Genomic DNA, 18,441 nt, shown 5'->3' with positions numbered 1-18,441 from the left:
CCCCATACTAGCCCCATGTGGCAGCAGTACAAGACATCAAAAGTCACTGGACATTTTCATCCAAATTTATTTATTAATAAGGTAACAACATATTCCAAATTATTACAAGCCTTTACTAATCTTTCCCTTACCATCTCAAGTTTGACGTGTCAGACTTCTGCAGTAAATGTCAGTCTTTAGGTGCAGAAATAAAATAAAAGCTTAGAGAACAATCAGCAAGAGTAAGTAACAGTATAAACACCACGGTGACAGGTCAGCATGACATCTGCTGAAGGCTCAAGGGTCACTCCCAGTCAGGCTGCTCTAGTCTCAAATTGTAGCAAGTAACATACAAATACTGCAGCTTACACACTGCCCTGACAAAGCAGCAAGCACAAAAGCATTTAAGATTTCCTAACTGCACAGGAACTATACAGTATTTTAATCAAACAGATTAATGTCTTGCCTCATGCCTAGATTTAGACTTTTTAGGCTCAAGTCCTTCTCTGGCACTGGACAACAAGCAAAATACTTAATACATTAAAAGATTTCAAAATTTAGAGCCCCAAATATATTAAGAAACACTTTTATTGAAGCCTCAGTTAATGCAAGCCTCCTTCAGTTACTGTAATTTCAGTGCTCCTTTTCCTCCACTTCTTTTTTAACGACAATACTCAAAAAATTCCTCTAAAGGGCTTACACAGTTTTCACCACTTGGCTCCTCACACACTCTGTGATTGTAGCTTAGCCAAGAAATACAAACCAGCAATAAATTACAGCACAGCTATCTCATTTAAACTACTTTTAAAAAAAAAGAATAATACATAGATGCACATTGTAAACAAGTGCCTTAAAAAACATGCTTTGGAGCATCTGATACCAGGATGTTTTTCCCCAGGGTGTCTGTCCTCCTGTCTGCAACGTCAACCCAACAGCACCCAGGAGGACATCAGCTCCTCTGCAGCTTCAGGTGGAAGTTTCCCCATTTAACATCTGGGCTGAGGGTGCTGCTGCCCTCCGTACACGAAAAGGTCAGCCCGTTAGCGCCAAAATGCTGCAAGATGTCCTGTAAACTCCAACATGCAGAGTTTTGAGTCTTAACAATGCTTACTCAAGACTTACTTTGGAATCAAGGCAACGGGGATCAAAGGCAGCTCCTCCTTCACTTGCAAAGCCTGGTCTAACACTGTTTTGTTACCCTAATTAACACTTGCACTTCTTTTCCTACAGCTATTTAATGCAATTGAGGGGAAAAAAAACCTGCTTCCAAAAGGTCTTGATCTTACATCTAATGCTCCCGAAGCACTCAATCTAGGAGTAATCCTATGAAAACCATCATTATAGTAATTGTCACTGAGCTCAGCTAGAAAACGTCATTTAGTGAAATGACAAAAGACATGATTCAAGGTGATCATGCAGAAGAAAGCGGGGGATACTACATGGATAGCACACGCACACACGCGTGCACACACACATATTTACAACTGCACTATTATCGGGAATACTGTTTGTTTCAAAGACGCGGTGAAGCTAGCACAATCTCCCTAGAGAGCAGCACAGCTTAGTCAAAGTCACGGTTTGTAAGAACCAGCGGAGCAACCAGAGTCCACACGTACAGCACGATGCCAATCCAGCTGGAAGATATCTTCACCCAGACAGACGGCCATTTGCTGGTCATTGTCTCATAAGAAGAATCCGGACTGTGAAAGAAAGAAAAAAGAATTTGCTATTTTTGTTTCATTATGACATACTTGTGTAGTAAGCCACTCGTCAGCACTGTTTTCACAGTAGATCATTTTCACTGCAGCTCCACACCTTGAAGGACACTTCTACCCTTCTTCCAGGCTGTTCACACCAATCTGTACAAGAACACCATTTGTAAGCTGGTGTCACAGGAAGGTGGAGAGCAACAGTAGCCCAAAAAATATTTAGTAAGAGAAGCTGTCAAGAAGCAGAAATAATTATGAGGCATCTTTAAGCAAATCTGTGGAAAGGCAGGGAACGGACAGCATTTCTAGATACAAATAATGCGTTTTACCTTGCCAAAAGACAACACCTAGAAGAACCAATAATCTTGATGTCACATTGACCCAAGCTGGGCCACAAATCACATCTACAGCAGTACTATCTATTAAGAGTTGCTTTTGAAGGTTGCTGTTTTGATACAAGTTGTCCTTTAACAAATTATTAGAGACCATAATTTACATTTTCAAATTCTGAAGAACATCTGCTCAAGCCATTAACATAATAAAAATTCACATATATGAGGACTATTTTATTGTGAGGGTTTTTTCAGGGAGGAGACAACCTGATTTCTTTCCACCAGACGCCATCACAGAGTGGCTGAGGTTGGAAGGGACCTCTGAAGGTCACCTGGTCCAACCCCCCTGCCCAAGCAGAGACACCTAGAGCCAGCTAACCAGGACTATGCCCAGATGGCTTTTGAGTATCTCCAAGGATGGAGACTCCACAACCTCCCCGGGCAACCTGTGTCAGCATGTGATTGCCCTTTCAATCCAAATGTGTTTCTTGATGTTCAGAGGGAACACCCTGTATTTCAGTGTGTGCCCATTGCCTCTGGTCTTGTCACTGGGCACCCCTGAAAATAGCCTAGCTCTGTCCTCTTCACACCCTCCCTTCAGGTATTTATTTATATACATTGATGAGATCTCCCTGAGCCTTCTCTTCCCCAGGCTGAGCAGTCCCAGCTCTCTAAGCCTCTCCTCATATAACAGATGCTCCAGTCCCTTCACCAGCTCTGTGCCCTTTGCTGAACTCTCTCCAGTATGTCCATGCCTCTCACACTGGGGAGCCCAGGACTGGACCCAGCACTCCAGGTGTGGCATCACCAGTGCTGAGTAGATGGGAAGGATCACCTCCCTCAGCCTGCTGATGTAACATGTCCCATCTCCCCTTATATTTAGTTGTTATAGAATTTAAGACTCTATCCTGTCCACTTCAGCAGGACGTATTTCAGCAATGAATCATGAGAATTACCTTAGAATTATCTTAGAAAATATGATAGGCACATGTGAACAAGGTTGGCTACTCCAATTTACAAATACAATTCATTTAATGTAGCTCAAACAATATACTTCCCTTGAGAAGTCCCATTCAAGACCTACATTCCTCAGAGCATATAACTTATGCCTCCTTGTCCAGCAAAAGATAGCATCTTGGATGTTCATTATGAGTGCAGTAAGTTATCAAACATAAATACCTGTACCAGTTGGTAAGCGTCATCATGATATACAGCGATGCCAGGAAAAGCATAAAATGAAAGAAGGAGTAACTGTAAGTAACTCCATCCCTCTCGTTATCTATGGCTCGGTGAACATCATCTCCATCATCAAGGGAGCCGTCGCTCCTGGGCATTCCGTCCTCTATCAGTGTTGATTCATCACTGGTCAGCATCAGCTTGTTAACTTGGCTGTTGTTGGATGTTCGGATGCTGTATTTGACAGGAAAGCACACAGCACAGTTACCCAAATAAACACAATTCAGTATCTGACAATTAGAAATAATACAAGTTAGCAGGAATTTTTTTTAAAGGAATCTTACCTTGAATAGAGAACACACAGCAAAAACAAAACCAGTCCTACAATTCCTTGTGCATCCCACCACTGAACTACCTGACCTTGGGTTGGAATGGTGGTGCTGTTGTAACCAATGATGCTCAGCAAACTTGGGTTACAGCGCCTATCTGTGGGGGAAATTACAGTAGAACTTACATAAAACAAGAACAGAACAAATATTTAATACTACATATCCACACTGAATGCATGGTAATAGAAAGGAACTTTGTGACTGTGACTGCCTTGAAGTAAAAAAGCTCTGAATCTAATTTTAGCCTACTGAGCCTCTCTAAAGCAGGCAAATGACAGTATGTCGCCTAAAAATCTGTCTCTTTAAGCAGATAAAAGGATTTTAAACTTAAGATATGCATCAACAGCCTTACTGTTCCATCTCATATAATTAGATGCAACAACATAAAAATGCTTTGCATATTAAGCTTTAGGAATTCTACCACTAGAAGTTTGACAAACATATACTCTATACATGGGGTAACCAGAGTCATCTCAGAGTTGGAAAAGAATGCTACAAACTCGGTTTCATATTAACAACACTTCCCAACCCCCAGCATCCACAGATAACAGATGAAACAGCCGTAAGTAGCAGACAATCTTATTTCCCCATAATTACTGCAGGAATTAGATATGACTCATGTGTGCTGTTACACAGAAGCACAGAAGATTGTCCATAATTAAGATAAAAGGGCCAGAGACCCAATTAAAAACACCAAAATCAATATTTGGCTGTTTCTTTTAATCAGCAGAATTTCTGAATTTTGTTTGTTTGTTTTATAGATGATCAGCTGTTTTCAGACACAAATTGATAAATTTTTAAATTAAATAAAGTTGTTTTTTTTTTTTTTAAATCCTCAGTTCAGAAAAATACAATCAGTAGCATCTCAGTCACCAGGTAAGAAACATTAAACCTGGTAGGGAGATGAACCTTCCAGACACCTTGGAAGAGTGATGGTAATCTGCAATATCTAAGCTTTAGAATACTACAGTCCTGTAAATAATAGGTAGAAATTCCTCCATACGATAAACATAAGAGCAAGTGAAAAACACATTATCTTTGGAAGAACTATTTCTTCAGTATTATTACAGAAAGTTGGGGTGGGGGGAAGAGAACACGAACGAGTGAGTCCTGCCTCTAACTGGCATGCATTATAGTACCCCATTCTAACATTGCCTTGCAAAAAGGTGAAGATACAAGTTACTGCTGAACTGGTTACCCAAAAAGCCACACAGGGTTACTACACTTACCTGGTTCATTGGTCATAGCTGACCAAGTCAAATACATTGTATAAATTGTGATGACAGAAGACTGCAGCAAACCAGATCTTGGCTGAGATTCCTATACAAAGTAGTCATGACACAGCAAAGTTAGGCAAACAAAAGTCTCAGGCACGATTATATTATAGGTTTCCGGGACTGGTAACACAAAAAAACCCCTAAAAGGTAACAATCAAAACTATACCTGAATCTTTGGCAGAATTGACATTATAGAAGCACCAATACACAGCAGCATGTTAACACTGATGAATGTCTTGTTTTCAGAACAACCTTCTGGATGAGTGTAATAAACATAAAACAAGACAATAGCTACTAGAGACAGCAGATAATTGACAGCTGTAGCTGACAGCAGAGCTGTGAAAAGACAAAAACAGAGTTAAACTGGTTAATAATGAAGACTATTAAAACAAATAATATTGCATGATTATCAGGTTTTGGATATGGTATACAATGACAATTGGAGAGCAGCTCTGGGCACTGAAATGTAAAGTAAATAAGTTCTTCTCAATACTCTGAGGTGTTGAAAAGAAAGAACACAATAAAGGGGAAGCCTGAAGTCATACTTGATTCTCCAGTGCTCTAACAGCAACCAAGAGCAGCAAGTATGAAGGAATACAGGTATACCACATACACTTTGGCTAAAAGCTTAAAAAAGAAACTGAAGAGCTACTTCTCCAATAGAAAAAAAACAAAGTCTTATTTCCAAATTCCATCTTATTAAAAACATTAGAGTGAAGTGACCATTGCACGGACAAGCTGTGCTGTCTTCTCTAACAGCTAATCTATTACATCTGAAATGCTTCATGAATATTAACATATTATTTCTCCAGTGAGATTACTTGTACTCTCCTTCACTATCAAAGTCTTTCACTCAGCATATACATTCTAAGAATGACAGAAAGAAAAAGCATTTGAGATGCTTATGCTCACATAAAGCAGTAACAGACTAGTTCATTTTTAATCAGCACCGAGATGTAACAAAACCTGTGGCTGGAAAAAAAAAACCAAACCCAAAAACCTACTACTGCCACTTCTCTGCTATTATAAACTGAACCCCTGCTCCCAGGGATTAGATCTCAGAGGCTGCTGCCCCTCTCTTACTTAACTTGCCATCAAAAGGACAGCCAGACAATGGAGCTGAACTACACTATCCGAGAAAACAATACTTATGCATGAAGCAGCCCTTCTGCACTCTGGTAAAATGCACTACTCTGAATAATTTATTTAACATAACACACAATGAAATTTACAAGTTGATTGTAGTACAGTCCTTTACCTGCATACCAGCATCTCGAGTTTCCTTCCTCCATTTTTTCAACCCAAGATTCATTCCAGGAGTGGGCAAAGTCAATTAGCAAGACCAGCTGAATAAGAATGAAGCAGAACGCCCCAGCCATACCTACATAAAACCACACTAAAAGAGAAATAAAACAAAACCAGTTCAGAACCATAGATAATTTACCAACCTGTCTTAATGTTCCTAACACAGGAAAGTGCTATAATTACACAGCTACAATTAAAGCTATAAAACACCAGCATGCACTTAGTTTTGTTTTAAAACCAGTTAGGATTGCACCATGATACAGTGGAAGACAATATTCCCTTACCAGTTGTAAATGGTCCCTCTGGTATGAAGAAAGCTCCAACACTAATTGCAAGTGCTGTTGCAAATTTAAAGAACCAGAATCTAAAGGGAATAAAAAAAAAAAACCAAAAAGTCAGGCAACTGCTGAAGTCTGATCTAATTCACAAAAACTTGTAAGTATACAAAATGCACATTCTTAAGAGTTGTTTTTTAATTCACTCATTCTTAATGCACTTCTTTTGAAGTAGGATAAAAATCTTATTTTATCTGCTCAAGACTTTTTCTCCAGAAAATCATGCTTAAACTGTGCTAGACTGACATGGAGTTTACACATTTCCTAGAGATACCTCACTCACGTATTACAAATGAAGCCAAGGTGGAATGTAATTGTGAGTTTTGCTTTGGTTTTTTTTAAGAAGGTTTTTACTAGTGAGATTACTGAACTGCCTGCATATCTGAAAAATGGGTTAAAAAAAATCCCTACCTGTTTTTAATATCAAAACCAAAAAGGTAGGAGATCTGGTTGGTGCCTACAGTGACAGAAAACATTATGCTGGAGTTCCCTACCGGTCTCGATTTATTTCCTACAAGAGCGATGTACAAAAGCCTGGATTCTTCCCACCTAACTTCAGACTCTTTAGGCCTAACATGTGATGAGGATTTATCACAACTACAAAAGTAAAGGATTTATCCTTCACAGAAAGGACACAATCAAATTCTAAGTCCCTGTTCCACTGCAATAGCAATGGATTTTTTTTTTCCCAGTAAAAGGTATGAACTCATGCACAAACAAAAAAGCAGACAAGAAAATATCTTCCACCAAAGATTTACCAAACTCACCCCAAATAGAGACTGTGTACAAATATACCCTGCATAGCAAACTTCAAAAAGTTAGGCCAACAAACTGTAAGAAGGTGAAGACTATTTTTTCCAATCACAGTGACAGGCAGCTCCAAATATAGGCACAGTACCATCTATATGTACTTCAAAACTGAATATAGCACAGAGACATGTATCACACCCCCGTGATGTCAAACACTTGCACAGTTTTCAAGCTTTCTATCCCTTCCCATTTCTTCCCGTATTTTGCACAAGTTCAATCTCTCCTTCTGGCTGTTACAATCAAGTGATGGTGACCAGAAGAATAAATTCCAATTGTGTGGAGAGGAACTATGTGAGATGACAGAAGTGAAGAATATTAGAAAAATGGACTAATTCACTGGGACATAGAGAAGTGAAGAAACCCAGTTTGAAAGCTGAATTAACTTATAACATTTATGGTGTAATACATACCCCACTAAAACTAGTTTTTGAATCCACATGTCGAATTTTATTTTAAATCAATGTCATTCTCAATTACAGAAATAAGAACAGGTTCACGTTTGTATAAATTTCATCTCTAATTCCAGACTTTAAGGGATCTTAACACTGTATCCATCCAACATGTGACAGCCAAAAACAATACTTGTCTGAAGTAACACCTACAGTTGCTATGCATTCTGTGCAAGCCACCAACAATCCTGTGAATACATTATAACTGATTTTTTTATCATCATCATCATCAACCTGAGGCAAGAAACCATTCTGACTGCTGTTACAAAAGCAAAGAAGGTTAACATTGGCACTGGATCACATTAATGGGCTTGCATGCAAGTATGAAAGAAAGGTAGTACACATACATGGGAAAATCTAATAGTCTGAATATTTCAGATCACCGACAGAAAGATTACATATCAAAGTATTACTGAAGACACATACAATTTCAAAAATCAGAACCATGGTTTTCATAAAGCTACCTGTAATGCATACTACTGAAGCAACAAATTATTACAGAAGTGTTGGAAGTAACATTATTAAATGTTTTACCAGTAACAGTTAACGAGTATCATTTTTCCTTCTATCCTAGTGCTGACAGTAGATTGGTTAAGAAGAGTAAACTGCTATGGGCTGCATAAATAAAACCAAAATTTGTACGGGGGAGCACAACCCCAGATAAGGGTATCAAGAAGATCCCAAACACTTAAGAAGCACTTTTAGGTAAAAGGATTACACATCATGTAAAAGGTGTATTTTACATTCTATATCAACACTTTGGTTTTTACAGTATCTGAACCATTTTCTTCTTGCTTGTAACAATACGCTCTCCTGAACAAAGCAGGGCGGAGAGAAAGGCTGAAATGAGCTACTGCTCATTTACCAGGCCTCTTTTTCTTTAGACCAAAACAAACAAAATAAGTAAACAAAGCAATATTCTGTTCAGTCTTAATTATCTTCTTTTCCCCTACAGAAATAATTTGAAACTGTTTCTCATTTTGCGCTAGAAATGCTTAACCTTATTATACTGAATATAAAATTTCTTTAATTTTATGGCTCAGCTGTTCACAGCTTCTGCTAAGTATAATCATCTTGAAAAAGTAGTAGTCTAAGCAATCACTGTGACCACCAAGACTAGGCACCATAAATGGTTTTATGCTTTTTAGTGCCATGCCCTATTACAAATATTTACATCTCCTTGGTTCAAGAAGCTACATTACACATAGGCTGAGTCTGGATGAAAGCTACCACTTCTGTCAACTCGCAAGCTGAAATTCCACCATTATCATTATAGTTAGAATTCTCAAATGGCAGAAATACAAAGGAAAAATTTACTGGGAAGCTCAGAAACTAAATGCATAACTTGCTCTTCTTTATGCAGAGGGGAGACTGAAGAAAAGGTAGCACAGAGGAAAGAGGTATGTTATATATTTATATAGCGATATATATAACTGTTATAATCTTTAAAATAAAACTGTTCAGAAAAGAGCAAGCCCTTACAAACATCAAAGTTAAGAGGACTGTAATTCCTAGAGGACAGATGAAGCTTTTTAATCTTTCCATTTGTTGAAATAAATCTCAGTGGAATGAAACTTAGTACCATTATTCATGTCTGAATATTGTCATCTCTGGACAAAAGCAGAATCTCTAATCTTGGGAAACCTCCGGACAGATTATCCATTGTCATAGTTCAGGCTCTGAGAAGTGACAGTCACGTGTATCTTTTCCTCTTACAAAAATTAATCTGCCATGTCTAAGAACTCTAATAACTTTGAATGCCCTCTACTGCAACAACACTCCTCTAGCTACTATGAAATTCTTTGTGGAACAGTAAATGTGACCAGCATGCTCAGCCACAGGCTTTATTTTCACAGTAGCTGTATCTCATATGCACACACCGCCCTCATTTCTGTATCTTACCCATTGTGCACCGCTGCTCTTGGGTCGTTGCTGCTCTTCACTTTGATCATCAGTAAGGAGAAGAGAAGGAAGAACATGGCCATACCAAAGCACACTCGGTACACAGCTTTGTAACCAACTAGTACATCACAATTCACATGGCCATGCACACCAGGAATAGTTGTTCCCATCCCTCCATCACAAAATCCAGGGATCTGTGATAAAAACAAGATACTTCAGTGATCTGTAAAAGGCTTTCTGTGAGTAAATACCTAATCGCAATTAATTAATATACAATTCATTAATATTGTAATATTATGCAACTATTAACACTGCTAGCCAATAGGATACTGAAGGGCTGTATTGTCAGTTATAGTCCAACCAGAATATTAAACACATTCAAGGAAAAAAATCCTGCAAATTTTAAATAAAAACAAATCTTATTAACGGGGGAGGGGGGGGTATTAGCCATTTCAGAACTTCTCAAAGATACACAGTTTTCACATGTTGATCTGAATCAGGAGATAAATAAAAGATCTGTGATTTGGTAAATTTGACTTGACAGTTACTATCAGGTTCATGACACAGCTAAGAGAAGGCAGCCTCTTCACATCTCTCTAAAACAGAAACAGCCTTCCCCCAAAAAGTAACATCACCATCAACCAGAAGTATCTGTAACTCCCGTATGAAACAGCTGAGAATATCCTTTCCAGTCATTACCAGACATGAGCAACATCTTTCTGAAATCAAACCACACTGCAGAAGACTGTAATTTTCTTTCCTAGGTGACTAACGTGGCTCTCACTGAAGCTCTAATGTGGTTACTACACCACACTGAAATAAACATTTACAGATCATTTGGGGAGAAGAAAAATCAAAAGCATGCCTAACAGAACTTACTACCTACTAGGAAAAAATTGAAGACAGCAAAATGATTAACAGAACCAAAGCACGTGCAATCTGAGTTCAGTGAACCTATAAGCCCTCCCCCATAACTCAAATTATCACTCTGTAATTTTTACATGAGCTATCATATCTTCATATTATGAACTAATAAACTGTAAAATCCTATAAGCACTTCCTAATTTCCTTAGTGAAAAATATGCTACTATCATTAGTGAAAAATATTTTTGTTATGCTTTTGCAGACTTTAAAATAGAATTTTGACTAGTACAGCACAATGAAACTAGAAGACATCCTAGATTATTTTTTTTTATTAACAGCAATCAAAATCAAATGCCACAAATACAAACATCTCCAAAATATGTAATTTAAAACTCCACATACATAAATTACATTTTCTTGTTTGATACGAGATATTTTTTTCTGCTCTGAGCTATTAAAGAGGTGCACCTTTATTTCTAATTAGTGCTTTTCATCTATGCAGTGACTATCCCACAAATTCTTTATTTGATCTACAATCAAATTAATGATGACTGTGAAGCACAGGCGGCAGCAGGATTACTTATTTCCAAATAAAACCCATGCTTTCAAGATGTCATTTACAATTATCTGTGACACTTCTACCAAACACTTAAGCAAAGAAGTAACCTGACCTTCTTCAGCTGCTCTTCCATGCCTGGTATTAACATCACACAGGCAACACTCACGCCAAGAAGTAAAAAGAATGCATAAATCAGCCGAGTTATGGTGGAGTTGTTTCCACTGGGGCAGCATCGGCAAAGCAGGCACGGGGCACTTCCACATAAGCACGGTATCTGACAGAGAGACAGAATATAAACTCTTTAAGAAGTTTTGCATTGCTAGATTTCAGTATTTAATCCCGTTGCACAGATCATCAGAAGTTATGATGGAACATGACTCATCCTATGCATCCCAACACTAGGGCAGACTGAGTCGCTGCAACACATTACAGAGCCCCTGAAGAGTCTTGGCAGCGCTTCCTAATTCGCCACCGTACAGCGAAATTAGTGCTCTGTCAAAAGTAATCATTTATCCATTCAGAGGAAATAAAGACTGCATTCGGGCTCATTTGTTCTCTTGAATTATATTTAATTTCAGCTGAGATGCAAGGATTGCTTTTAGTTAACAACTACCTCCTTCCTTCCACAGCTGCAGAGATTAAACAAATGTAATGTACCACAGGAAAAAAATTTGAGCACAACTGCCATCAAGGTACACTTTTAGCATCTGGCAGAGTTGGGCCACAATCCTCACCGGGGTCATGAGCGGTACTGGAACACAAACAATAGGTAAAATGCATATTTAGCAGCTACTTGCATATCGCCTAATTCTGTTAGCTGACAAAGTTAACTTACCTGATGTAAAACCTAGAAACCACAAGAACAAAGCAAACACACACCACACGTATTATCGTTGCTACCAAATATCAACAGCAAAAGTGGACAGGAATGCTGTACAGCTGTAATGATACGAGTGAAAAAAAATAGAGGACAAAATTTACCTGTATTCAGTTCTTAAACAGAAAGTCGTGGGAAGAAGGAAAGGGAGCAGATAGTGCTATTTCACCGGGGGGAGGCGGGAGGAGCGGGAAACATACTTCATCCCCCTTTGCAATTTTCTGCCACTTGCTGAGTGACAATTCAGGAAGCCAAAGGGCAAGGTTTCACAAGTAAACGTAAGCCAAAAGAGGAAAGGCACAATCAAAATGTTTTGGGGTTGTTTTTTGTTTGTTTTTAATTTACAAATAAATTATTTTGCCTAGAAGACATGGAAAATCCTTGTGAGCAAGTAACAGCTAAATTTTGGAGGCCACGAATTTTCCAGCTAAGGCAAAGTTACTGAGCGAGCGCTGCCCTATCTGAGCTACAACAGACAATGCAACCTCTGACAGATACTGAACAGGGTAAAACTCACCTTCTCCCCAGCACACACACAGGGACACCTCTGCCATGTGACAAAAGCCACAGGTGTTAATCACCACATCATCAAAGATACCCAGTCACACGAGATCATGACTAGCGACACGGCCACATGACCAGTGAATGTCAATCACCCAGTAAGACTGGCATGTGTCAGAAAGAGTTCCTAAAAGTTTAGTCATATGACAAACAAAAATGCCAGCAGCCTGCCACCGGGAAGGCCCCAGGGCTTGCAGGGAAGAGCAGACAAGACTGCCACAACAGGCAGCCTCCAGAGAAGCCCTCAGGAAAAGGCTCAGATTACTGTTCTTACAGGTTCAACCAGACCCACACACTGAACCCACAAACTGGGTCTTTCAAATAACTTCCTTGTATTCTGTTTGTACTTGTGTTCCTTTCCAAAGACAGAGGATCCAAGCATTTTCACTCCGCTATGCTACAGGATCACCTGTAGATTAGCAAACTTCACTATTAAACTTGTCTTGCTAAAAGTGAAACTAGGTAGATTCTCATTATAACTATTTCAGTATGTAAAAGATATTATATTGCCCTGTTTTACTTCCTCCTCCACTCAGTATCATTATAGCACACAGAGTATGAAAGTGTTGATTCCAGAAGAGGTTTCATCTCGATATAATAAAGGCATTTTTTATAGTGAGAACAATTAGTTACCGCAACAACCTCCCCAAGGACATGGGGGAGCCCCCATCACTGGAGGTTTTCAAGATGTGACTAGACAGGGTGCTGGATCATCTTATCTAGGCTCCCTTTCCCACAAAAGATTGGACCAGATGATCCTCTAAGGCTGTTTTATGACTGCAAGAAACTACATTAGGGGTATCTATGCTTAGTAAGCAGGAAATGTATGGCAAATACTGGCTTAGGATGCACCAGGATTTTATAGTACTAATGTATTACACTATTTCCTACACACACAAATAGCCTTTCTACTGAAGAACATTTCTATTCTCTGTTAAAAAAATTACTTTCTTGAACTAATTCTGTCTGCATTAATATATTTTAAAGATACTGTTGAATAAAAGGTTGAGTTTGGCAGAGTAGAATGTAAGCCTAGGCTCATCTGCTGCAGAAAATTTATACCAGACGGTCCCTGCATCAGAACTCACTTCTCTGGTGAATCCCAGTGTTGTTTGTTAAATACATAAATAACTCGAGCAGCTTCCTCCTGAGTGCATCAAGGGGAACACAGAGTAACGCCTGTTTCTAGAGCAATGGGAGGCTTACAGTGGCTGAAATAAAGATGGCTGTCCTCACTGGGAAACAGTGTGTCCCAAACAAGGCAACAGCCCTCACTTAAGTGCCTGAGCTCCAATACCAACTTCTAAAGCATTTCGCCCCCAACAGCTCATGCTTACAAGCTCTGATCACGCACACCTCTGAACAAGACACCCCTATTGATAATTGATACTATTGGTACAAGTTGGACACTTTCACAAGGAATCACATTACAGTCCAAGCCTCTCTTTCTTTTGGCAACACACAATAAAATATATGCCATTCTACTAAATACACATTATACTATTGGCAAAAGCCCTTTAACAAGTAACAGACTTCAAAAAGAACAGAAAGGAAAGAACACTGAGCTCATGAAACTGAGTTTATCAGCAGGAGAGACAAGGACAGTTTGTGTCACTTTCTTCCTAAATTCAGAGCATGCCTCCTACAAAAAATACTACAGTATGAACAGTAAGATACTACCACATAGATCAAAGTTTAACTCCCCAGGTGAAACTCAGCTTAGTCATAGATGCAGACAAAGAGTTACTCTGCAATTAGTTTTGAGCTTGTTTTTGTAAGGAAGCTTGGACAACAGTTACTAAGTCACAACTACATAAATCTATTGCTATCCAGTATCTTTTGTACCTACCAACCAACTTGTATCCCTATACATTTTTGAAAAAAATAAGCAGCTCAGTGGTGTTCCCTGAGGCAAAGTAAGAAAAGATAACCCACACACCTATTCTGGGAGCAGCCAGCTGGGCAGACGAGTTAACTCATGCCTGCTGAACTAGTCACTTCATTCTCTACGGCAGTGGAAATTGCAGGAGGAACACATAACAACAGGAATATTTCAGGAGAGATAAAACCCCACAAAACCACTGAAAGTCAAATTTTACTGTCCCTGACGCACACAGAACAAGTTTTTAATACCAAACATAATCTTCTTACTGGGGTAGTAACTGAATGATTATATACTGAATTAAGTATTCGCAAAAACACTAAGTCCCCTGCTGGGCCTAGTCAGGTTTTAGCTACATCATACTCATACACTTAAAAGGAACTGATTCAATCAAGATCTTTGCCTTCATAAAGTGAGCTAAACAGCAGCTGAGCTATTTCAGAGAACAATGCAATACAGGCAAGACCCAGCAGAGTGAAAATGGCACTGCCTGACCAATCTAGGTCATCAGAATCAGAAGACTTTTGGTGAGATGACAGTGCTCTTAAGGCCTTCCCCCCCATGCCCAACAGGCTCATCTTTGCTCTTAAAAACCCTAAACTGAAACACTGCCTGATCAGCACACAGTAGGACAGAGCTACAACCGGCAGTGACACCACACAAAAAATCCAGAATAAAGGTCTGAGGCCAGATGCTGGGGTCAGTTACCCCGAGGAGCTCTGCATGGCACAACACACGGCCTTCCAGAGAAGCTACACAGCTGAAGCAATGCCGGCAGCAGAGTCTTCCCAGACAAAAGAGGAGTAGTGTTCCAGGCCGTGGCACAGTCTGAACTAGCACAAACTCCACTACATCTGGTTCCCCTGCTACTTCAGCCTCAGTTTGTTTCTCTTTCAGAGCCACAAAGGGCGTTTATACTGACATATCCTTAGAGACCAGCACAGGCAGATTTCTCCTATAAGAGCTATTATATAGGCTTTAAATGCTGATTAGCTGCAGTTTTAAAATGTGGAAAGAAAAACAACACTTTAAAACCACTAGGGACGGGGAGTATAGAAACCAAAACAAAAACAACCCAAACTTATTTGTTCGGGCACTTTAAAGGAAGGAATGGGGGTCAGTTACCCACAATAAATCTGACTTAATCAAGATTACATGCTCATTTCTCTGTGCAGAAACAAACATTCAAAACCAAGAGGATTCTTCATGCACTACAAACACCAGCAAGATATCAGAAAGGCTGTTTATGCACTTGGAAACGTAGTATATATTAAGTATTTGAATTAGAATGTATAGTTATACCGTCACTCAGTATTTGACAATAATTTAAAGTGTTAACGTTAACTATATTCAGCTAGTAATTAAAGCCTAACTGGCTAATCCATTAAGTAGTGTTTAAAAATGTTAATTAAAGCAAAATGAATACTAACACTACTTCATTAACAGGATATTATCAGTGTTCTAGTTGCTTATTTACATGCATATCAGCCTGGAAGCTTAGCTCATATAAATTTACCAATTCTGAGATCATTTCACAGAATTTGTAGAGAATATTAAGGAGTTAAGTATCATCTCTCTAATTAAATATCACTCTGTACTAGGGGAACCAAAGTCCGTGTATTTTGATAGCACAAAAAATAGGCGCTTGAATCAATATGAGGTTTTGTTAGACCACTAAGTTGTGTATATGAACAGTTTAAATACACGCAATTTCATTTGTCCAAGTATGGTACAATATTTTTGGTATGGAAAATTCAGGTTTTCACAATCCCACTGACCTTTTTAAGTCTGACGTCTAACGATTCACAATCCACCCCATTGTGTCTATTTGCATAGGGACTAGACTTGGAAAGACACCATCGCTTAAGGATAAGACAGCAGTGCCTCAACTGAGAACTGCCATGTAGGATCTCTACCAACTTCCCTGCTTTTCTGCATAGTGCCAACAGTTTTAAAACCATCTTAAACTACTGTTTCCCATTAAGAAAAATCACCTGACAACGCTCAGCATGGTGGTGACACATCACTACAGACTACTGTGCCGTGAGAAAACGATGGCTCGGTAAGACAAAGGTGCTACAAAGGGTGGAGCTGCTCCAGACAAAGCCGTAAGAAGGAGGAATTAAATACAATTACTAGGATCAGGAAAACAGGCGGTTTTTTTTTAAAAAAAAAAGGCTGAATTTCAAAGCATTTAATTAGATTTTGACTCCTTTACAGATTTGGGGAGGGGAAGTTTCAGCGCACATAACAACACTTCCCGCACAGTAACGCGGGCTAAGCAGCAACCAGCAGCGCGACGGGCCGGCCTGCCCGAATAAGTAAGAAGCTCCCCACAGCCCCAGCGAACGGGCTTCGGCCGATCCCCGGGGACACCCGGCAAAGCCCGAGCTGGGGGGACCCCCACGGGGACCCGCCCCAGGGCCCGCCTCCGCCAGCCTGCCGGGGAGTGAGCCCTACCCCGGAGGAGCGGGGGCGGTGGCCGCTCGGGGTGGAGAGAGCCTGGGTGGGAGCGGGCCCGCAGCCTCCCCGCGCCTGAGGCGAGAAGGCAGCGCCACAGCCGCCCCCGCTCCTGGGAGACAAAGGCCCGGGGAGGCGACGGACGAGGCCCGGGGGGAGGGGGGGGGGGGGGGGGGGGTTGGGGGAGGAGGTGGGGCAGCACCACCGCCGGGTCCGGGCCTGCGACGGGCAGTGAGGGGCAGGGAACCGCCGCACCGCTCATCCCCGCCCGCCTTACCCAGCTAGCCAGAGAGCAGAGGCCCAGGACGCCGCCCATGGTCCGCGGCGGGCTCCGGGTCGGGGCCCGGCTCCTCCAAGATGGAAGCGCGGCGGCCGCGGGCTCTCGAGGGGCTTGTTTACTGCTCCCGACGGCGCTTCCGGCTGCTCTGACGGCAGCCGCCAGCGTCACTTCCGGGGAGAGGAAAGCGGGCGGGGCGGTGGCAGGGCCGGGGCAGCTCGGTGGGCATCCCGCTGCCAGCCCCCGCCTCCGCGCAGACTCGGGTTTAGGCTTACGTTTAGGTTTAAACTCCTCGTCGCAGAGCTTGTGACCGGAAAAGGGGCTGGTGTGCTCGGAGCGGCCCGGCTGTGACAGGGCGGGGCCCGCTGCCCCCGCGCACCGCTGCCGCCGGCGGCTGGCCTGGGCCGGCGGCCGCCCGGCTGGTCACAGCCCCCAGCGCGGCCTTCGGCGCCCCCTGGAAAGGCCGCCCGGCTGTGGCGTGTCGGTCACCTCCCCTGGTGTGTTAAAAGGGTATAAAGTGGTTAAGAGTTGGCCTGTGCTGCTCCGTGGCCTTCCCACACGTACCTAAAGCGGGAGTGCCGGGAAGGTGTTGCCTGGAGCGAGGGGGCAGCCTCCCCGCAACAGCTGCCAGTGCCCGCTGTTTCCCAACACCTCCCAAAACCAGCTAACAGGCTGGAGCTGAGCGGCTGTAGTTTCCCTCACCTGAGCAATACTAACAGGTAGGCTTAATCCCATAAAAGCCGTAAAAAACCATATAAAGTTTACATCAGATTAATTAGGGACTGCATTTCTTAAAAGTACTAATAGCATTGGGCCTGTAGGACCTTCTAGGTGTTGTGGTGGTGCTATGTAGAAGATGAACATAGGCTGAAAAAGAGAACAGTCCAAGATGAAAAAATACTCCTCAAAAACATTCATAAAATAATTGGACAATCAAGAAACAAAAAATTATATTTTAATAATAGAGACATCATAATACTGAGGACACTGCTTCAGCTAAAAAATACAAACATTTCATTTGTCAAATAGGTTTTAATATCCAAAAGTAAGTTCTTAAGAAGAGTAAAAAATTACAGAATCACAGAATTTCACAGAATCATCTAGGTTGGAAAGGACCTTGAAGATCATCTAGTCCAACCATTAACCTAGTATTGGCAGTTTCCAACTACACCATATCCCTCAGCTCTATGTCAACCCTATTCTTAAACACCTCCAGGGATGGGGACTCCACCACCTCCCTGGGCAGCCCATTCCACTGCCTAATAACCCATTCTGTAAAGAAATGCTTCCTAATATCC

At 41.1% G+C, this 18,441-nt stretch overlaps 1 protein-coding gene across 1 annotated transcript; it reads right to left on the bottom strand.

Moving 5' to 3' along the window:
* Positions 1-43: 43 nt before the first annotated feature.
* SERINC1 (serine incorporator 1) lies at positions 44-17,320 on the bottom strand. Its single transcript, XM_074819227.1, has 10 exons — positions 17,144-17,320; positions 11,199-11,360; positions 9,664-9,857; positions 6,452-6,531; positions 6,121-6,258; positions 5,029-5,198; positions 4,815-4,905; positions 3,541-3,682; positions 3,200-3,430; positions 44-1,679 (listed from the first exon to the last, which is right to left on the bottom strand). The coding sequence occupies exons 1-10, from the start codon at positions 17,180-17,182 to the stop codon at positions 1,541-1,543; spliced, it is 1,386 nt and encodes a 461-aa protein (XP_074675328.1). The 5' UTR covers positions 17,183-17,320; the 3' UTR covers positions 44-1,540.
* Between the last annotated feature and the right edge of the window lie 1,121 nt (positions 17,321-18,441).

The sequence above is a fragment of the Strix aluco genome, chromosome 3 (genome assembly GCF_031877795.1).
Source record: "Strix aluco isolate bStrAlu1 chromosome 3, bStrAlu1.hap1, whole genome shotgun sequence".
NCBI lineage: Eukaryota > Metazoa > Chordata > Aves > Strigiformes > Strigidae > Strix > Strix aluco.
This window is presented reverse-complemented; position numbering and strand designations above follow the sequence as displayed.